We start from the raw sequence: 23,961 nt of genomic DNA on the forward strand, positions 1-23,961 counted from the left end.
CGGAAGCTTTTTCGGTTGTTGCGCTACCGTTGTTAAACGGTTTTATAAGGCTTGTTAAAGTTTTATTTAGTATTGTATCTTTGTGTGTTGTGTGACTTGTGTGGGTCAAATTAAAGTAGGTACTTAATTGAAATTTTACCCCTTTTCTTGGCAGAAAGCTGACGGATTTATCTGAAATTTGGTACACACTTCTAACGGTAGTTTTAATACAATATTTTTTGAAATGTGATATTGTTATTGACTTTATTATTATTAGTTTTAGTCGTAGGATTATTCGATTGTTTAAATATTTTTTATCTGTTTTTTTCGTGTATTGAGAGGTTTTAGTACTGACTTCTTTTTTAACCATATTTGGAATAACTCAACTTTCTGAGAAAGTTCTGCTTTAGCCGGAAAAACCACATGCGCGGTAGCATATAAAGGGCGGCTTCAGACTATATTTCTTTCTGCGCGTAGAGTAGATATACGGTTGTTTTTGGCATACGCGCTTACACGTGCGCTTTCCTTCGTGTTCAATGCTCGTAGAAAACAGACAGTTATTCTGTACTATTATTTATACTACTTTTGCTATTTTTTATTCTGTGATCGTACGCGCATAGCTCAGTTTAAACGCGCAAATAAAACGCTAATCTGTAACCGCCCTTAGCTCGCGTGGCACTTCTATTTTTTTTAGTTCTGTGGCGTCAAAGTGCCTATTGATTTAATAACCTCAATAGCTACAATTGAAATGAGGTTTAAATGTCAGAACAATGCTACATTTTAAGATAGTTACAGTTGGAACCAAGTTTAATTAGTTAATTCCAAGTTTAATTCTTTGAAACAATTTGATCTGACCTTTTTGTCTCATTTCATCGAAATAAAACAAACGGCTTCTAATATTGGATGGATCGTAACAATATTAATGTAATTGCAGCTTATTTCCATAGGTTAGATTTTGTTTAGGCACATAAATGCTTCTCAATTTTCCAACCAGCTAAAATGATACGCATTTAGGCACTTGTCCCACCGCCTGCGAGGAAGCAAAGCTATCAACAATTTTTACGAACAATAGATGTAGATCCATGTGTCAGTAAAAGAGATACGCATAATTAGTAAGAAAGTAAGAAATCAGTTTGCCAAGAAATTATTAACACTAAGGACGAGATCATAAAACATTTACAGCATAAAACATCCAAAATTTCTTGACGTTAGGAAAACGTCACGAAATCTTGTGAGAAAAAACCGTGATTTTGTAACTAAATATACGTACATCGAAACTTTCTATTGGTTCCAAAAACAAAGATTAAGTATCTGACTTTTTATCACTTTTACCATAAGGTTTTGTATATATTTAATCACAATATTACTTATTTTTTGGGTAAAAGTAGCGTCAGCATTTTTTTTTATAAGTGGACAACTGAAAATGGATAACTTTTTGAGAAATAGTCAAATGTCAAAATCCTGCTGTCATTACACGACATATTCTTGTGTGTGTGACCTCAACTCTGGTGATACCTATAGAATTGCTTGTAGCCCAGCGACAAAACTATAGGAACTACGTACTCATTTTCGTCAACTCGTTTCTAAGTAGTTTCTAGTTCTACTCGCTTCTCGTTCATCGTAGGCGGTGGGGCAAGCGCTTTATACAGTATGTAACAAATCAGATCTCATTGATGTCCTATGGAAGTTAACAATTTTTTCGCAGCTCTCCTTCAGAAAAGTAACTTTTCCTCCCTGGCGAGAGGAAGCAAAGTGCCACTTTTCTGTTCAAGGCTTTTCTAAGTGTTTTATATTGCAAATGCCATTTTTTGAAGTTTATAAATGTAAAGCCACGCCATTTTCTATGCTGGTTGTTCTTTAATAATATTTCGATATTTTTTTTCAAGTTTCTTAATGCTCGGTGTGAAAAGTTGTATGAGCCACTCGGGAGCAAAATTATTTTCATCTTGGGCGTTAACACTTGAATCCCTCATTACGCTCAGGATTCTACTTTAGAATCCATCACTACATTCTGGATTCAATGTACGCCCTCGCCGTAAATACACCATTTTGCTCCCTTGTGACACAAATAACTATTGCTTCTCTAATACCACTAACAGCGCGTTTGTTTGTTGGAACAGGACGAAGAGTCGCCAGCGAAAGAAGATTGCAAGGTAGGTGCGGAAGACGATGATAGTGATGATGACGACCAATGATAGTCTAAGATATGTCTAGAAACCACTTGGTACATGGCCTTAAGGCATAAGCAAGTTTTACCGAAAAAAAAATAGACTGAACGTTTTGCTGTGCCAAGACAATGTTTGGATTACTTTGGATGGGAAACAAAGTATGTTGAAATATAAGGTTGCCTTAATTTTTTTAAGTTTAAAAAGATGTATAACACTAGTAGTTACAGATGTAGGATACATTCTGTTTTACACTTTTGGATATAGTATCTTGGATTCGTTTTTGGAGTCTTTTTGTATTTTTTTTATGTCTACTCCAAATGTTGTTACTTTTACGGTCATCCCGTAAAATCCATATCGAAAATACAAACTGAAACATAGATGCACAGAAAAACCAGAAAAAGAGACCACCGCTGGTTGTCCAGTGGTGGTGTAGAGGTGTAGCACTCAGCACGGAATGCTGAGGACCTGGGTTCGATTCCCCGCGCTGGTCTCTTCTTCTGGTTTTGCTGTGCATCTATGTATGTTTCAGCTTGTATTTTAGATATAGTATCTTGGGTAAAAAAAATATATTTATTAGTCCGCCAATTAGATTACCGAAAAATATGGCCACGCGTTTTATTTTTTACCAATCGAACTAAAAATTACAAAAATAAAGCGCGCTTAAGTTCGGGAATGGGTCAAGCAAAAGATTAAGTGGCTATAGTTTCATAATTTATTCCTTTAAATAATAAAAAATAATCTGTGCGATAAAAACAAAAATTGGGTAATTTAACTGACAGACTAAGTATATTTTTTTACGAATCTAGCCGTTTTGTGTGGTTGACTGTACTGGTTAGAATGGTCTAACTTTTTCAACTCCTCCCAAAAATTTACTAAGTTTTGAGGCAATACCAGGACCAGAGGCCAAATTATTCTTTGATTTGTGATAGAAAAGCCTTATAGCCAGAGGCTGTATTGCCTAACGTTTTTGCCTAACCTCCGATCATTTGTTTGTAGGATCTGAGTGCCTAATGCTCGCGACCGCAATCAAATGACAGTTTTTGTATGCAAAATCTGTCATTGGATTGCGATCGCGAGAGTCAGTAGCGTTAGGCAATGCGGTTTCTGGCTAAAAGGCTATAACTTTTCTATCTTAAATCACAGAATAATTCAAATCAAAAAAATATTTTTTTACAGTGAATTAAACGAATAAAGTCAAGTAAATATAAAAGATTTTTAGGCAGTAGCATCTAGTTGCCGATTATGCCCAGAACTGGTGCTAGTTTTCGACTCATTGTAGTATCTTGCACTCTCTGAGGAAGACTTTTCCTAAACATATTGACGTTGAGGTGACCTATTTATTTCACTGTCCAAGTTCCTTGGTACGAGTAAATAATTAAGTAGCTTTTAGTATATGGATACTGTGATGAATGATTTCTTTTGATGTAAAGGTACCTTAATATGTAATTATAGGTATATCGAGACCTACATTATTTAGATCTCAGTTAATATAAGAGACATCTTATTTTTCTTATATTTTGCCAATAAGAGCGGATCTTCCAATGTAATGACAAGAGCAAAAATATGTACTATGCATTTGGTCACCAAAATTGGGACGAAGTGAAAAGTGAATTATATGTATTTTGCCCTTTAGTGTAGAAAATACACCACGCGATTGGTTTATAGCTGTTTTTCTAAGAAGTCTAATCAATTATTAAGAATTTTAATATTGGACTATATACTGCTTAGAAATAAATAGTGAAGACAGAAACAAGACAAAATCTGACGTGTGTGTGTGTGTGTGTGACTAACGAAATTGCTTCGTTCTACTCAAATTGTTTCTGCTAAACTCTGCTATTTCAATGGCCTATTTTGCTCTGGAGCCTAAATTTTAAAACAGCTATTCGACACACGAATTTTAGCTTATTAAAATTTTACTCAAATACTCGTAGGTCTACTTATTATAAGTATTAAATAGGTACGCATTGTAGGTATACATGGTTTATACCAGAAAATAAATATTGGGGACGGGAATCGAAGCCGGGTCTTCTCCAATCCGTGACTCGTGCTGCCCAATATTCTTACACTTTTCTCTATGTGTTTTCGAGACAGTTACTTTTTGTGAAAAAACATTCGAAAGTAGTGAAAATTTCAATTGGTATTTTAAAAGATCGATCCATCTCGATTCGAGAATCTCTTAGTAGAAAACTACCCTAATGGCTAGTTTAGGAGGTGCGAAAAAAAATTGCACCCACCATAAAAGTATTGTCATTGTCATAGTGTAATGATTTCTAATAGTGGACACACTTTGTTTCGGCATTAATCGCTCATAATCGGCCAAGTGCTGGCGCGTGCGCATTGAAAGACGGGTGTACTGGGGACTGTGAAAGGGCACTGCAGCGCATAGTTAGGTCATTCTACTAATCTTATCCATATTTTCTTTTTTTCAAAATGTGTTTTAAAGGAAATTGCTTGGAAAATGGAATGTATTTATATTTATTGCCGTTTAGAGCTGCTGTTTAGTGGTAAATACATTTTTTTATGCAAAATTCGGGGATATCAATAGCTACTCTGGTATTAGATTTACCAGATTTAGATATTTAACAAAGCTATCGTAGGTTGATAGCCTAAGTAACCAATCACAAAGTAACAAATTGATGCGAGGGCTAAGTTTGGCAAAATGTACTCAATCAATCAATCATTTATTCAAGTAAAGGGTAAATATGTTCAAGTAAAGGGCATCGGAAACATAGAAAAAAAAAGTAGAATGACTCAGTTACCCTGCCTAGTTGGTTGAGTTACCCCACTAGTTGATGTTATTACGCGGTGGCATTACATTGCGGCCTTTAATATACCACTAATTATTTTTTAGATTTACAGCTACGCAATGTTCTCGTAAATCTACTCACATAATATTTTTCTCGCAACTTGTGAGTTAGACATTATTTTTTCTTCAAGTGTAGCTGCTTATGTAAAGTAATTATTTATAAGGTGATTTTTAATTTAAATTTTCAATCACTACCTACCTACTTGGTACATACTTGATTTATTATTTCTTGTGATGTGACTAACTCGAATAATTTGTTGTTGATCGATTTCTTTATACTTAAGGCTTTGGATTGAAAGGAAAACTAAATGTCTGCCAAATTATTTTTATATTTCAAGGTGTTAAGAAAAAGTTAAGTTTATTCGAAACTCAATTCTTAGCCTTAGGATGTACCTAAGTTAAAAAAATGTTATCTTTCTAAAGCCTACGCTACTAGCTTTTTAAATAATTTCTTAACTTTTTAATAGGTAGGTATACATATTAATTTAAGATAGTATGTTATTTTTTTTCTTTTGAGTGCTGTAACACCACTCTTTTTTCAAATTTATCTGCGTTTATAATAACTTAGATAATCGTTGAACATGTGTTCAACTCATAAAAGTTCGTAGAATACTGAAATTACAGGCATGTATGAGCGTGATTAAAGTTTTTGTATTAAGACGTATTTTAAGTGTCATTGAGTTGGTTTTTTTTCAAAATAAAAAGTAAGTTTATTCGACGTTTTTGCCTTTGTATGGTTGGGCTTTAGGAGGTGACATTTGTAACGTTCGTATTCTTAACCTCTTTGAAACAGTTGTGTTTGCATGTTTTATTTGTGATTAAAGCGTGTTGTTTTGCATTATTTATGCTGTTTTATTTCTATTTATTTTCTGTGAAACTAACTTTTTTAGTCTTTAGACATTTATAAATAGAATTATATAACTCTTAAGTAAAAATAAAATTAAATGTCACTGGTTTTAAAAAGAAATTATTCCTTTGTGTATGTGTGTGTGTGCTTTGTGTCTAACAATTTAAATATGACTGTAGTAACCTTTTAAAAATGAACGAGGTAGTGATAATGAGGGCTATCGTTTTTTGTCTCACTAGATGGCGCACTGTTGCGTGAGTTTTAGTATGGCTTTCAAAGTCTGTTATTGCGGGCGTGAAAACAAAATTTAGTTTAAAATCATATTTAATACACTTAAAACCGTACCATAAAAATATCGAGCATGCACAGTGTTGCATAGTCCCCGTTTTGTTCGGAAAAAGGAAGACAAAGGTTTCCGAAAGACAAAACTGTCTCAAAACACAGACATTCATTGCGAACGCATATTTGCCATAATTAATTTCGGATATTGCAAAATATTCACAAACTATTCGAATAACCCGCGTAGCTAAAAAGATGAGACATTTCGGAGAACGCTACACGTGGCGAATTCATACGCGATAGCGCGTAGTTCCTGAAATGTCTTCCTTCAGCAGAAAATGTAGCACAAAACGGTGACGGCACGGAATCGCAGTGACTCACCGTATGCGCACCGTTTTTTGGCATGCTTTCCACACCGCTGCTTAAAATACGCAAACGCAGTGACGGGCCGTAAACGACAAGACCTTTGTTCGGTAAAGTCCTGACGTTTACGGCACGTCACTGCGATTCCGTATTTTAAGCAGCGGTGTGGAGAGCATGCGATAAAAACGGGGCGCATACGGTGCGTCACTGCGGTTCCGTGCCGTCACCGTTTTTTAAGCAGCGGTTTGGTCGCATCTTTAACTGGTTATATCTTCGTAAGGGTGAAGACGCTCCACCAGACTGAGTGTGTGTATTATTGTCTAATTTTTCTCATTGTCACACTTTGGGCGTCTCCTGCGTTACCAAAATTGTCTCTGGCGTTACCAGAAAATCGTACTTCCAACAAGATATTTCACGGTTTAATAGGTTGAACTTACGTAGGACGGCATGTATTTATGTACACCATCTATTAAATTACAGAAAAAACATGTTTACAATTGTTTGAAAAATGTCGCGGACAGATTAGTGTGGGTAAAAAAAATTGTTTGGCCCTTCTAACTTAGGTTTCTGATGACGGAGCAGTGAAGCGGTAAGTTGAACCTTTTATTATCGTTAGGTACTTGAAGAAAAAACTAAAATAAATTACTAAAATTATAAACGCGAAGGTATTTATGTGTGCACGTACGTTTGTTTTTCCTTCAAGCTAAAACAGCTGGACGGATTTGGACGAAATTTTCTATATATAAAGTTGGAAGTCTGGAATAACATTATAGCCTAGTTTTTATCCGATTTTCCCACAGGATCCATGTAAAATACTAAAATGTTAAGATTTTTTACAAGCTTTTCTATATCGAAAATACAAACTGAGACATGGATGCACAGAAAAACCAGAAAAAGAGACCAGCGCTGGGAATCTTTTTCTGGCGATATGGTTTCACGGGATACCCGTAAAAGTAACAAATTTGGAGTTGAAATAAAAAATACAAAAAGACTCCAAAAAACCAATCATAAGCTTTTCTATATTCGTGACCCACTTCCAATCGTCCGATTGACTTGAAATTTGGCATACTTATGTAAATCTGGTGACAATACAATAATCTGGTAGTGACATCTTGGTGGATCGGCCAGGATCGTCTCCGCAGATCGGAACTCCTCAACGTTTCATATTAAAATTTTTTGCCGGTAGGTAATTAATTAATCTAAAATATAGGTACATCGACAATCCTAAGCGTCCGCGCCGGAGTGGGCAGCTAAGTCTCCTAAAGGGTCGGAGTGGGCATACTTGTTCTCTTTTACTATGGTTTTAGTGCTAGTTTTAGTCTTGTTACTGTAAGGTGGTGGTGCTTATTGAACCAAAATAAATCTCTCTTTCTTTCAAATCCAAACTTTCAAACTAATATTAATGCGAAAGTACCTAACTCTGTCCGTCTGTCTGTTACCTTTTATTCACGTCTAAACCGCTAAAACGATTTAAATGAAATTCGGAATAAAGATAATTTGCGTCCCGTAGAAGTACATTGGATAGGTTTTATCTGGGAAAATTGTAGTTCCCGCGGGATAGCGATAAACGAATTTTAAGCAGCCAGAGTCGCGGGCAACAGCAAGTATTCCTATAAAAAGAACACTATACCTCTCAATTTGACGTTGTTGGTTAAGACAGCATAAACACATCTAGCTCCGCAATCTGGATCAAAATCAGCACCTCTCACGTTTACCGTGGCGGAGTGAACGAATAAACAATATTACTGTCGTCGTAAATAATGAGATGACGCCAGCTGAGCAGTCCGTTATTCAGATGCGAATTCAGGCGATACGACAAAAGGATTTGTAAGCTGTGAGTAGATGTAGATTATGCTAGCGAAAGAAAAATATTACCTACTCAGTTAATGGTGGAGAGTGGGTTTACCCCGAATGCTCTTGAAGAAGGTCTAATGAAAAGACTGAAACTAGTCGTGTCGCTTCCGACTTATAATCGTGTATGGACTGCAATATTTGTTTGTATGTGATGTCAATCGAGTTGATTTGAAATTTGGTACGGACATGTAGTTTGGATGATAAAGCAACTACTTTTATTATAAATGCGAAAGTTTGTGAGTGCGTCCATGTTTGTTAGGTACACCTTCACGCTAAAACGGCTGAACGGATTTCTATGGAATTTAGTAGATAGTTGCGTACATCTGGAATAACACATAGCTACTTTTTGTCCCGATATTCCCAAGGGATAGGGATAAAATCTCGAAATACCCACAACCGCCTGGTCTGGTGTCCTATTCACAACCGCAATGACACATACTTTCCTACGTGTTGTCTATTTGTACTTAATACTATTGTTGTGTCTTGTGTTGTGAATAAATGTATTTTCTTTCTTCTTTCTTTCAAATAACCGCTGGGCAAGTCATATTTGGCATGGCGGTTTTTACTCTTAATGCAACGTCAATAAAGACCATGGTATAATTCCTACGGGAATTTTGTAAAATCCCGGATGATTTACGCGTGCGAAGCCGCGAGTAAACATTAGTACGTAATATTATAAGCTTACTTTGTATAAGCTAACGGCTAAAAATGGTCAAAATTGGTGTGACCTAATTTATGAATGGCCCCTTGCAACAAAAACTAGGCTCAGTTTAAAACCTCAATAGTACGATGTTTCGCCTGGCGTTTTTGTAAATTAACAATGTTAAAAGCAATTCCGCTGCGCTGACAGTTCAACTAAAGATCGACTCTTGCGCATACGTTTGTAATGGAGACGTCATCGGAAAGATTTACGCTGCAGTATGCAATACGTTTTGTTTTGTACACAAGAAAGATGTAGATACCAAATAATGATTTTCGACGCGCAAATTAATGTCGGCTAAACAGTTGAAAGTTCCATTAAACCTGATTTTTTCCATGATTTTAGATATGCCTAGTACCGTCTGTCAAAATCAGTTGCTTTTAAGAATCAATGCATTGTAGGTTCATGTTCATCATCGCAGCCTATATACGTCCTACTGCTGGGCACAGGCCTCCTCTCAGATGAGAGAGCTTGGGCAGTAGTTCCCACGCGGGCCCAGTGCGGATTGGGAACTTCACACACACCATTGAATTGCTTCGCAGGTATGTGCAGGTTTCCTCACGGTGTTTTCCTTCACCGTAAAGCTCGTGGTAAATTTCAAATGTAATTCCGCACATGAATTTCGAAAAACTCAGAGGTGCGAGCCGGGGTTTGAACCCACGATCCTCTGCTTGAGAGGCCATAGGTCAAACCACTCGGCCACCACGGCTTTACTCGGCCACCACGGCTTCACTCGGCCACCACGGCTTCACTCGGCCACCACGGCTTCACTCGGCCACCACGGCTTCACTCGGCCACCACGGCTTCACTCGGCCACCACGGCTTTACTCGGCCACCACGGCTTCACTCGGCCACCACGGCTTCACTCGGCCACCACGGCTTCACTCGGTCACCACGGCTTCACTCGGCCACCACGGCTTCACTCGGCCACCACGGCTTCACTCGGCCACCACGGCTTTACTCGGCCACCACGGCTTTACTCGGCCACCACGGCTTTACTCGGCCACCACGGCTTCACTCGGCCACCACGGCTTTACTCGGCCACCACGGCTTCACTCGGCCACCACGGCTTCACTCGGCCACCACGGCTTCACTCGGCCACCACGGCTTCACTCGGCCACCACGGCTATACTTGGCCACCACGGCTTTTCATGTATTTCAAACTAGTTTTTATATTTGATCATAGTCCAATTAAAGTCTCGACGTCAACAACAGACTATCAATTTTGGAATAAATACATACAAAGTAAGCCTGACTTAACAGACATGCAATTTCCTATGTAAATATTAGTGATATATTAAAAAAGTACGCTTCAAAATGGCCAGTATTTTTCTCTACTTTTTATAAAGTGGCTGGCGATAGTAAGCGATATATTAATTTTTCACATGTCCCGCGCGAGGACGGACCGATGGTCACCATAGCCATCAATAACGTGCCGTGAGTGTCCACAATTTGTTGCAGCGTTGTCACCGCGTGTTCGAAGGGACGTGTTCGCATTGCTACCTTTAAAACCGGGTCTCCACTAAGCGAGTCGCCTCACGCCTCGCGATTTTGAGTTCTCGTGGCGGCTCGCTCAGTGGAGACCCGGCTTTATACTATAGAGATAGACGTCTGAGTGCAGGTCACTGTCCCAATAATTGTCACCTTGAATACCAGCACACCAGTACATGTCATCTATTGGGCATTAGCATGTCATTAATGCAAAAATAACGTCTGTTACCTGTTCCCATGCTTAAAATCGCTGAACCTTTAGATGCTATTTAGTGCGGAGACATCTTGAGATCCTAGAAAGGGCATGACTTTTCAACCGGGATATCTTCACCTCTATTAGTTGGTTGATTTTTTTATTTTTTTTTATTCGGCTGGATGGCAAACGAGCAAGTGGGTCTCCTGATTGTTTGGCGGTACTGGTATTCAATGGTGTATGGCGGCCCAAGCCTTTTCATACTCTTCATCCTCAGCCAGCAGTAGGACGTTTACCAGGTGTGGCCTGTAATAAGAGCAAATAATTAAAACGTAGATCATACTCGTCAAACTGAACAACTTAGTTCAGCGACTTTTAAAAATAATTAGTTATTTAATTTTTATTACACTTATAAGTTTTTTCGAAGAAGCAATGTAAAGCTAAATTCTTGGTGTTTGTAGCGTGACAGGCGACGTCAGTTGTAATCTGGGATGAGATATATTGATAGCAGTATTTAATTTGTATGAAAAAAGGAAAATTCAAAGACTCCATTATTTTTAAAAGTCGCTGAACTAATGTTGTTTAGTTTGAAGATGACGATCTACGTTTAAATTTTTTGCTCGTATTACAGGCCACACCCGGTATAGGCTGGGTGATAGCAAGTGGAAAGCAGTGGTCTCTGCCTACCCCTACGGGAAAGAGGCGTGATTATATGTATGTATGTATGATAAACTGATGATGTTTGGGCAAAGAGTACCTTGATGCCGCCACGCTTCACTTACCGGCCTGTCCAATGAGGGGTTCTTGAAGTATCGCTAGATGGCGTTAGTATCATCCCAGCCTATATAGGTCCCACTGCTCGACACAGGCCTCCTCTCAGAATGAGAGCAGGGCCGTATTTCCCACCCGAGCCCAGGGCGGATTGGAAACTTCACACACTCCATTGAATTACTTCGAAGGTCTGTGCAAGTTTCCTCACGATGTTTACCTTCACCGTAAATCTCGTGTAAAATTTCAAAAGTAATTTCGCACATGAATTTCGAGAAACGGCGTTAGTATCACAAACTACAAATCGAAAAACAAAAATTATAATCCGCAACAAGCTTAGAGCAGGTGCAGTACTTCGTGTAGGTCTGGTGCAGGACTTTAACACAGGATAATACAAGGTGTTAATTAAATAACTGAAAACCTCAGACACCCCAAAAATATTTTTTCATTTTAAGTCGGTTGATTGCATTTATTTTTGAATACCATCATTATTTTAAAAGATATTCGTCTGTTTTGCTAAGTCAGTAATTCTACTTCATTTCTAACTACACCATACTTATAATTTGTATTTGTCAGTTGCGCTTTGACGTTTTTAGAAGAAAATAACACATTGACAGCAAAACGGCTAGTATAAAATTATCGAAATAGTATGCAACCTCGCTGAAATATTTAATTAGCGCATGTTGCAGTCGTAACTTTTAGACTGGGCGCAATAAAAAAAGGATTTTAAAACACAAACACAACCTAATTTAAAACTGTTGTGTACGAGCACAATGAAACACCGAGTTGGACTGAAGTTCGTTTATTTACGAAACGTGTCGGTACTTTTATATAAATCTACCCATCCAAAAAGTAGCATACATAACACTGTCCCCTTTTATATTAAACAAACAGCATTTATTTATGTTGCACATTACATAACTAAGAAAGTTACACATTGTATAATTTAAGTTAAAGGTTTTCTTGACAATTTTTTTTATACGATTGTTATTTCTAGGCGGTAGGCACTTATGCTAATAATAGTTACCTACTACAAGTATGTACGTCACAATAAGAGAATGGTAATGGGTAAAACTTAGGTACGCTTTAATTTCTCTAGACACCGCACGGCAGCTCTACGGCGCAAGCGCTCCCCTGGCTGCACGGGTGAGGCCGGAGGAGTCCCATATTCGTCCTCACCTTCTCCTTCCTTATCTTTTTGGTTGGTGCTAGATCCAATATCTATTGTGCCAGAATCGACTACGGCATCGTCCTCAGGTTTTGATTCGTAGACATTATCCTGATTAAGGCCGGACAAAGACAATCGTGGTGATTTTTTTATATGTAATTGGTCTACATGACGTTTTTGTACGCGGCCGTCATCAGTCCGGACCGTGTACGTCACCGGACCTTGGCGCTCGAGTACCTCGCCTTCGGCCCACTTGTGGGCGCCGCGCGCGTAGTCCCGCACCAGCACCCTGTCGCCGTGCGCCGCCTCGCGCAGCGGCCCCTCGGCGCGGCGCTCGGCGGCCCGCTGCGCGGCATGCACCACGGCGGCCGCGTCGGGCCGCAGCAGGTCGAGGCGCCCGCGTAGCCGCCGCCCCAATAGCGCCACCGCTGGCTCTCGCTTCGTCGTGCTGTGCTCTGTGTTTCTGTACGTGAACAAAAATCTACTGAGGGCCGTGCTATCATTTTCGTTTTCGAACACTGCTTTTTTGAGCACCCGCTTGATAGTACGTACCGCATTTTCTGCAGCCCCATTACTCGCCGCGTGATATGGTGCCACTAATGTTTGTTTTATTCCGTTTCGTTTGAGATATAAGCCGAATTCCGCGGAAGCAAAGGGCGGACCGTTGTCGCTCACGATCTGTTTTGGTAAACCGAAACGCGCAAAAATTGCTCGAAGGCGTTCTATTATCACTGGAGCAGAAGTAGTTTTCACCTTTTCGACCTCGATCCATTTAGAATGAGCGTCGATTATAACTAAATAATAAAAATTATTAAAGGGCCCTAAGAAGTCCATATTTAATCTCGTCCACGGCTCTGTAGGCCACGGCCACGAGTGTAGCGGCGCGGGCGCGGGCGCGGCTCGCTGCGCGCGGCACGCGGCACACTGCTCCGCGACGCGTTCGATGTCCCCGTCCAGTGTCTCCCACCAGACGTAATTACGCGCAATCTGCTTCATTTTTACTATGCCAGGATGGCCACTATGTACCTCCTTCAATACGGTATCACGCAACGATTTCGGTATTATAATCCTGTAACCCCAAACCAGACAACCTTGGTCGATATGGATATTTTCTTTTCGACTCAGATACGGCTTTTCAGCTTCAATTTTTGAAGTCATAGGCCATCCGAACATAACGTATCCGTAAATTTTATTTAGCAATACGTCTTTTGCTAACTCTGTTTTAACCTCTTTAAAACTAAGAGGAAAATTTTCCTCCACAAAGTTTAAGTAGCTACATTCTTCATCTTCATTTTTTAGTTTCCCCTTAGGTACCTCCAACGGAAGACGAGAAAGAGCGTCCGCATGGCAGTTGCGCGCCGACCTTATAAATTCAATGTCGAAGTCGTACGCGGCCAACTTAACCGCGTACCGCTGCAGGCGGCTCGCCGCTGTAACCGGTATACCCTTGTTTTTTCCGAATATATAGCTGAGAGCCCTGTGGTCGGTGCGCAATATGAAGCGGCGGCCGTACACGTACTGATGGTGCTTGGAGACGCCGAACACTATCGCCAGCGCCTCCTTGTCGAGCTGCGAGTAGTTGCACTCGGCGGCGCTGAGCGTGCGCGAGGCACAGCACAGCGTGTGCTCCGCGCCGTCCGCGCCGCGCTGCGTCAGCACGGCACCCACGCCGTACGGGCTACTATCCACCGACAGGATCAGCGGCAGTGACGGGTCATAATGAGCTAGCACCGGAGAGCTACTTAACACTTTTTTAATTTTATTAAACGCTTCCTCACAAGTTTCGTCCCAATACCATTTTACATTTTTCTTTAATAGATTGTATAAAGGTTTTAGAATGTCGCTCATGTTGTTACAAAACTTTGCATAGAAGTTAACTAACCCCATGAAACTTTTCAATTGCGTGACGTTCTTGGGTGATGGGGCTTTCACTATAGCTGCTATTTTATTATCATCAGTATGTAACCCAAATTTATCAATTTTATAACCGAGGTAATTTACGCTATCTTGGAAAAATTTACATTTGGCAAAATTAATACGCAGACCGTTTTCTTTTAACCTTTGTAAAACGGCTCTTAAATTTTTCATGTGTGTCGCTTTGTCTTTCCCTGTTACACAAATATCGTCGGCGAACACAGCCGTGGACGGCAAACCACTCAACGTCTCCTCCATGATCTTCTGAAAATTTTCTGGAATACATTTGATACCAAAAGGCACGCGCCTATAAACAAACGTTCCGACGTGAGTGGTGATGGCCGTCATCGGCTGTGACGCCTCGTCAAGCACGCACTGTTGGAAGGCATTAGACAAGTCCAGCTTTGTATATTGTTCGCCCCCTCCTATTGATGCGAATAACTCTGCAATACGCGGTAGTGGGTAATGGAAGTCTTTAAGGCGGGGGTTAATTGTAATTTTGTAGTCGCCACATATACGTATGGCCCCACTCGCCTTTATAACGGGAACTATTGGCGTTCCATAATCAGACCGTTCTACCTTATAAATGACGCCCTCTCGCTGCAGCCGCGCCAGCTCCCGCTCCACGCGCTCGCGCAGCGCCAGCGGCAGCGCGCGCGCCTTCACAAACACTGGCGTGTCGTCCTTGAGGTGCAGCTGCAACCGCGATCTGAACGTGCCTAAGCCTTCGGCAAACACTTCGGGAAATTCCCGTCGGAGATTTTCAGACATTGAAATCACCTCACCGATATTAAAACAGTCAACTACGGCCAACTTTAATTGTTTAATCCACGTCCGCCCCATCAGCGGCGGCCCGCCGTTTTCGATCACATACAATTTAAGGTTGGCCGCACTTGCACAGTGCGACACTTTGACGTTCACATAACCTAAAGTCTCAATGACATCACCGGTATAAGATTTTAAACATAACATCTTATTGTGTATAGGCAACTGTGAAAAATGTTTATCATAAAAATCTTTAGAGATGGCAGATATCTTACTGCCGGTATCAACTTCAAATTTACATAATTCATTCTGAACTTTTAGCGTAACGTAGTAGGGACCGTCCCCATCACTGCTTACGATTTTATAAAAATGACAGTCACTGTCTTCCGAGTCCGAATCGTTTAAAAAGTACTGACCTTTCGATGACCGCTTAGATGCATTGTGATCCTTTTTACAAACCGCTTTTAAGTGTCCTTTTTCACCACACGAGTCACAAGTAAACTGTTTGTATCGACATCTGCCCTCCGCATGGCCGGTCCTGCCGCACCTCGCGCACGGAGGCCGCGGCGCGCTGCCGGCGGGCGGCGGGGCCGGCGGGCCCGCGCCGCGCCGCCGCGCCGCACCGAAGCGGTGCAAGCCGTCGTCGGGCGCCGCGCCGCCGGCCGCCAGCGCCGCGCCAGCCGGAGCGCTCGCCGTCGCCGCGTGCCGCTCAGCCGCCTCCAACGCCAGCGCCAGTTCCACGGCGCGCTTATAATCAATGTTCCTTTCGGCAAATAGCCGCGACCGCATCTCTTCACTGAGCAGTCCCGACACGAATTGGTCACGTAGATTGACCTCGAGATTCGTGCCAAAATTGCAGGTTTTCGCCAAATGCTTCAAAGTTTGAAGATATGAGCGTATGCTTTCTCCCTGCTGCTGCTTTCTCTGGCGATAAATGTGTCGTTCCGCTATCTCCGATCTCTCGGGTTCCAAGTGCTCCTTCACTAATTTTACTAATTCGTCGAAGTTTTTATCTTCTGGCTTCGCTGGTGCACATAGATCACACATAAGTTCATAACACTCCGCGCCTATTAACGTAACCAGCGAAGCCACGTGTAACTCCGCCTTGATTCCGTTTAACGCGATAAATTGTTTCACACGGCGCACGTATGCGTCCCAGTCGGACCCGATTCGGAAACATTCAACACTTCCGAGCGGCATTATAAGTAGGTTGACCCACAAATGCAATAAAGTCCGATTGTGATTATTAAATCAAAAATCCCGATCCCGTCGCCAGTTGTTGTGTACGAGCACAATGAAACACCGAGTTGGACTGAAGTTCGTTTATTTACGAAACGTGTCGGTACTTTTATATAAATCTACCCATCCAAAAAGTAGCATACATAACAAAAACATAGAGTAATCGATTCTACTCTCGATTCTGAGCAAACTACTTTCTGGTTTTCAGTTATTTAATTAACAATTAACACCTTGTATATCAGCAACAGGCCGCGTCAATAATTAAACTCATACATATTTATAAACCATGATCTGCAACATTTTTCGTCATAGAAAAAACGATTTTCGAATGTTTTATTTGTGCTTAGAACAGAAATTGTATTTAATCGTGTAACGTGCGTCAATGGAACCCAGCACTCCACTTTCCACCTGTACGCAACGAATAAATTCCAAATTACCCTGAGAGCGTTTCGGTGTCAGTTTTTGCATGAGTCTTAAGTTTTATTACAATTGGACGCCTGTAAATAAATATAATAAAACGTGAGATATTTAAACTTGCACGATTATTATTCGGTTCGTAAAACTGTTGGCTATTTCATTCGTACCTTGTTAAGTGGAATAGCTTTAAGAATAAATGGTCCTATTAAAATTATACCTAGTAAACAAAGTTTAGTAGTCAGGCAATTTAATTGTGTTTTCGCTACGAATTAATTAATTTAAAATATTTATTTTGTTAAAACTTAAATTTTGAATTAAAGTTTTTTTGTTCATTTTAATTATAATGTCATCCAACCTACTTTTTTATTTATTTTTATTATGAAAATGAGGAAAACGAGCAAGCGGGTCATCTGATGGGATGTGATCACCACCGCCCATAAATACTAACAACTCAAGGAGAGTCACTGCTCTGTGCCTTTGAAGGAAGTGTCCTGCCGTGAAGCAGCAGTGCTTGCACTGTTGTGTTTAGGCGTGGAGAGTAAGACAGCCGGTGAAATTACTGGCACTTGAGGTATCCCATCTTAGGCCTCTAGGTTGGAAACGCATCTGTAATACCCCTGGTGTTGCAGGTGTCTAAGGGCGGTGGTGATCTCTTACCATCAGGAGACCCACTTGCTCGTTTGCCATCCAGTCGAATAAAAAAAGTATAAACCCTTTTCTTAAAAGCTCCGGTGTCATAATCATCTGGAAACGCTGCTAGCGGAAGTCAGATTTAAAAATTACAAATTTAAAGTCAATACGACCTCTGGAAGTGGATCAAATCTAACTTGCAACATTTGACTGCCGACAGACAACACAGCGGGATAAGTGTATTAAAAGCTTGTTATGAAAATCAATTGCAAAATGTAAGGAAACGCATCAGTATTATAACCACTGCAACTATTGTGCTTATTCTTTGTTGCCATCTTCACTAGATCTTCCGTCTACTACGTCGCTAGTATTATAAATTCTTCGCTTTCTGGTACGCGATCGGCAGTCCAGAATCGCAGTTTAACGAGCATTGTCACTAAACTGTGTTTATTTTAGATCTTCTACGGATCTTATGTCAGATACTTGTGGACACAGCTTTTTCGATAACACTTGGCTCGGTCTTGTTGGTGCCAATAGGTACCATTTTAATAATAAGATCAGCTGTAGCTTTTATTGACGTTTGTTTTTCTGTTTTTTATATCCTTCAGAAGAACACGGCCACCTTTAAAAAAATACGCCAAATTTCTGCTAAATCATTAGTGGCCTTAAAATTGTGTGCAAATTTTATGAAAGTGCAAATTTGAAAAAGTTTGCGAACATTAAAAAAAAAACATTTACTTAGATTTTCAGTCAAACTACCCTACCGAATGCAGATTATTATAATATTACGGATAAATTTAAAAACGCCGTGTATCCACGAGACGAAAAAACGATGACCTCTTTATTTATTGAGTTACCGACCCTCCATTAGTATGTAATGAGCACTGTCTGTCTATCTGTTTACGAGTCAGTTGTACAAGTTTATACATAGTTTGCAGCTGCTATCCATTTTCAATTAAAATGTTACGGACAACCTGTACTTTAGGTTTTAAATGCATTCTGTAAAAACTGAATGGGCACTGTATGTATATCAATTGTGAAAGAGTGCTGATCCATGTTATCCATCTGTTATAAGATAGCTTTGTTATTCTGCTACTAGCTTCGGGCAATTTTGTCTGTGTAGAATTCGGTTATCTCTATCTCAACATTTTCTCACGATAGTAAGTTTCTGTTACTTTTTGCTGATTAGGTACGTATGTTACGAGCTTTTGCTAATTGTTTTGTTGACTGTACCTGTATTGAGGTCCAACCTAAATAGATTATGTGCTATGAAAATAACAAATAAGTCAATCCGATCACTGGAAGTGGGTCGAAATTAACTTGCAAGATTTGAAACAAACAAAAAAACAACAATTTTCTTTGCTATTTATTGTATTATATTATGTGTTAATACATATATATTTTCATCCTACAATCAAAAACAGGGTAAGTTAAATATGAAAAAGTTTGTAAAAATGTTTTCTAAAACAGCGGTTCCTACTACATACTTTTAACCCTTAAATTGACAAAATTGTACCTTATACCAAGTCCAAAAAATTCTACATAAAAAAAATACAAAAATATAGTCTTGAATAATGGGTCTCGTGTGGCACACTGCCAAGGGTTAAATATAATTGTACTTTCTTTTGTGGATTCAGAGGCGCCAAAAGGCTGTCATGTTGATGATTTTATAATTTCAATACATTGTTGTAGAACTACGAAATTAACTCGTCTCTTTAATATTCTATAGCTCTGAGTTTTGACCCCCGAGTTTCCGCAAAACGTTTAGTATAAGGCGGGTGTTAACATAACCGTTATCGGCAGACCAGTCCGTCAACTTGTCCGGAGATTCATCTCAGTAATTAATCTCATTCTTATCACCTCAGACACGACCATTTTAACTCAACAACTCGAGAAGAACCAAGTTTACAATAACGTTTTTTATAACTTTGGAATAACGGCGTCGGAAGACGAGTTGCGATTTTCTGGAGTGTTTTTTATAAGTTTGTTGAGTGGTTCTTGGAAAGATCTTCTTTGGTAGAACGGTCTTATGTTGTAGAAACTTAAGTTCATTTTAGCGTGAAGGTTGTTCTAGTGATGTTCGGCTACATTGTTATAGATGGAGCGATAGGTACAGCTATAAAGTAAATTGTTTCACGCTAATATATTTTAAGTTTAAGCAACGTCCTGCAAGATTTTGTCAGTTTGATTTGCATTTGAGAAATGCGGTTGCGAAAATATGAGCTATAATGTTTATGCAAAATTATTTGACGCCGGTGTGTTTCAAGATGATAGCGTGATGAGATGGTTGTCTTTTTAAGTTTTAATTTTAGTTATTTATGGTGAGATTTGAGATGAAGATAATTATGATCGTTTGCTTTCACTTTTAAGGGCTTTCGCCTATTTGAATAGTAATGTGTTGATGATATTGTGGTTTTCTGTCATTTCTTCCATACTTCGAGGTCTTTGGGCTGTGTCGTGTCTTTAGGATTCAATGACAACTGCTGGTCATAAGCCTCCCCGAAAGAACGCCAAATAATTGTTACTTATTACAACAAAATCAGGTCCTACAAAAAACCGTTTGTCGGCTTTTATATAAAAGGACTTGAATAGGCACCTAAAAGTAAGAAGTCAGTTTGGCATTAGTGAATTATGTAGAAAATTTAAATCCTTCTTGATTATTCGACCATTTTATAACTTGAATAAATATTTTGAAAAAGTATATAATTCCGCTTAGGTTAAGATTTTGCATGCCAAATTGGGCCAGAACAAACATGACATATACCTATGTAATATTTCTTCTGACATGTGTAATATTTGTATCCTGCGAAATAAATAATTTTTATTTCATTTCATTTCACATTTCGAGATGTTGGTACTAGCTAAAGGTAAAGTCATTCACGATGACGCGTGCCGTGGTTCTTATTACAATGACATTAATGTCTAATCTTGTCAAAATCACGCGTCTTCGCGAATGGCACTATGTATACTTCCTGTTGTCCTAGATACTGGAAATTTGGTATGGAGGTCTTATAGCAAAATCTGAAAATTATAATGTCAGTAATCATCTAAAATGACCCCACATTGCGTACATTTTGTTTAGGAGAGGGGTTTTGTTAACCTAGATATTTATAGATACCTAGAAATTGGTACGGCATCCTCGGTGCACGAGTCCGTCTTGCACTTGACTAGTTTTTTCTCTTTGTGGTGTTCAATAAATTGTATTGACGGATAATTCCAGCTTTTACTTTCTCGTGTCGTCTCATTGTGGGAAAGCAACATTAAACCACTACAGGACGTACACAAACCTGTTCCATTATCAATCTTCGTAAAAAACAAACAGTCGTACAAATTCGCTCGTTATCATCTGATCGTCGGCAATAAGTCGACGCGTCGTGTCGATAAATATCGAGTCGATAATATATCGATATAACGTATCGACAGCGGCACGCGACGCAGCACTAATTCAGGCACGCGAGTTTGGATTTGTTTTTTGATAAAAATTAAGTATTTTTTTACACTTACTTTCTCGAATGGCGTCCACGGACCGGGAGACGAGCTGTCGGTAGGCCTCCAACAAGAATGGAGCGACGACCTGGTTAAGATCGCGGGATCGCGTTGGATGCGGAAAGCATCGGTCTGAGTGGAGAGCCTTGGCCGGCCGATGTCCAGCAGTGGACGTCTTTTGGCTGACATGATGATTTTTTTACACAGAGTCAGGCTTGCGTTTGCCCACAATCACGCTTGGTGGTAAGTGAAAATGTGGACTATGATAGAGCACGCTTGCCTAATAAATGACCATTCGCCCTAGATTCGAAGAAGGCCAGATTTTTGCGATCAGGGAACACAGAAGCTGGCGGAGCATTCCGTTCCTAAGCTGTCCGGAGTTGGGCCTCCGGGACCTCTCACTCGCCGTACGAAACACAGTTGTAAAAGTACTATTTCACGCCGGTATTTTGTTGTTTCTCATGAAAAAACTGGCCAAGAGCGTGTCGGACACGCCCAAAATAGGGTTCCGTAGCCATTACGAAAAAATTAAGTAGTATTTTTCTAATGATTTCGTATTTTATACGGAATCTTTCAAGTTTAGGTAAATTTTATACCTTAGGCTGCTATTTACTTTTAAACTACTAATAATTTTCAAGCGAACTGAACCGTTAGATTTGAGGGGGGGGAGGGGGATGACGCAATTTAAAGTTGAATATTTCGCAAACAAATCACTGAATCAAAAAATCGTCTTAATAACCCTAATAATAAGACCTATCCAACGATACCCCACACTATAGGGTTTGGATGAGAAAAAAAAATCACCCCCACTTTACGTCTATGCGAGGTAACCTAAGAAAAATGTTTTTTGATTTTTTTATTGACATGGTGACAGACATGGCGAAACTATAAGGGTTCCGTTTTGGCAACGGAACCCTAAAAACATAACAATTATGTAGAATTGTAGCACTTGTAACTTTTATTAAATAGGGCCCAGATTTAAATATGTATTTACGTGAATAATAGACAAAGTTTAAAAGGAAAATTTAGTAAAATACTTAAGACAAAGTCAATATGACGATGATAATTATTTTATGAACATTGGTTGAGGATCGGATAGCTAAGTGGTTAGAGAACCTGAATACAAAGCTTGAGGTCCCGGGTTCCAACCCCGATCGGGGCAGATATTATATAGGTTTTATGAAAGTTGTATAGATAAAAAAATCATAAAACCCGTCTACCTGCTTAAAAAAATCTTGACTGAATTTTAATCTAGAATTATTAAGCACTTATGAATCTTTGCGAGTCCTATTCAAGTTGTGATCATTAACTAATACTGAGTACACAATAAATACTTTAGATTACAAAATCATTTGCGAGTCTACTATTTTAAGTTTCATAATCAATGTCATTAACTAATACGTTACCGTACCTAACTAACCTATACAATATCGCTACAATGTCAATAACCGCTTTTTACAAATGCCACAATCATGTGTTCATACATTAACTATCATAGCTACCGTTGAGTGACGTCACAAGACAGAGACAACACATACAAGTGGAGAGTGCGAACAGGCGAACTGTACGGTAAAAACAAGCTACCTTATTTGGTTTCACATGTGGCTAAATACCGCCATAAATGACGCCGCTGGGTGCTTTGGTGGTTGAAAATTGGTTACCACGTTCATTTTCGCGTAGGTTTCAATTTCCAAGATGGCGGATGCTCGTAGCTGTCACGGGGTGCGCAGGATTCGATGATTTAGTGACATGTGGCGCACAGGTGCGATGGAACTGATGAAAGTCGTGTTTTTTTAGTTTCTCGGATTGTTAGATGGAGGCTGGTGAGGTTTTTGTTGTTGTGGTTTATGAATTGTTATGGTTGATTGTATGTTGAAGTAATTAAGGTGGTTTAATAAGCTGTTTTTATTTTTTGGTCTCGTTTCTTCTAGTTATGATAAAAAAATATTGATAACTAGGGGTGCTTTTCCAAGCATTGAGGTTCTATATTTAAAAGAGTATTGGTTTCCATATTTGTGATGAAAAACCCGTCAACCGCTGCACGGGGGGTAATTCTTAAATTACAAAAAAAATAGTCGCATACCTGACTAAGAACAGAGGTAGGTAGAGGTAGCTAAGGTTGGTGAAACTTACTTAAGGTAAGGCACAGTAGTTGAGGTAGGTAAGTAAACAGGTAGGTAAAGGTAGGTAGAGTACGAATATACTATATACTATCTACTTCTATCACCATTATAAAACAAAACAGATTTGTAACTCCTAATTTATTGTCACCTCGGCTCGGTAGTTTAGACGTTAATCACCACTAATCAGTAAAGACAGACAGACACACATACAAGTGAGCTGTGCACAATAAGGCAATCGTCGCTCCCGTTATCGGTAGCTATTATCAGAACGGCTGTGAAATAAATCGACTTTTATATGTTAAGCTGGGTTTACATTGGCTAAAGTAAATCCTACTAATATTAAATGCGAAAGTTTCTGCGTATGCGCGCGCGCGCGGGCGTGTGTGTGTGTGTTTGTTGTATGTTGATAGTTGGATGATATTAAAAACTTTATTTCCGGCCGGGGCATATATTTGTATGAACAATACGACTGTTTATTCTCGGGTCTTGGAGTATATATTTATCTACATAAGTATGTTTATCCGTTGCCTAGTATCCATAGTACAAGCTTTGCTTACTTTAGGACTAGGTCCAGAAAATTGGAGTCGTGTCCCATGATATTTATTATTATTAACTAGCTTTTGCCCGCGGCTTCGCCCGCGTGGAATTCGGTTATCGCGCGCTCTTCCCTTAGAAACTGTGCATTTTTATCTCTTTGCCGAAAATCATTTCGACCCGTCGCTATGTTTCCACGTGAAAGACGGACAAACATACAAACATACATACGCAAAC

General features: G+C 39.6%; 1 protein-coding gene across 2 annotated transcripts in view; it reads left to right on the top strand.

The window, feature by feature from the left end:
* The window catches only part of bs (serum response factor blistered), a 308,064-nt gene that overhangs the window by 98,726 nt on the left and 185,377 nt on the right, over positions 1-23,961 (top strand). The window contains exon 3 of one of the 2 annotated variants that reach the window (XM_074098939.1): positions 2,100-2,132. The exons of the other annotated variant lie outside the window; for it this stretch is intronic. Coding sequence (XP_073955040.1) covers positions 2,100-2,132 — 33 coding nt within the window. The remainder of the gene's footprint in view (positions 1-2,099; positions 2,133-23,961) is intronic. 2 annotated transcript variants of the gene reach the window in all.

Source organism: Choristoneura fumiferana, chromosome 16, assembly GCF_025370935.1.
Source record: "Choristoneura fumiferana chromosome 16, NRCan_CFum_1, whole genome shotgun sequence".
NCBI classification, from domain to species: Eukaryota; Metazoa; Arthropoda; class Insecta; order Lepidoptera; family Tortricidae; genus Choristoneura; species Choristoneura fumiferana.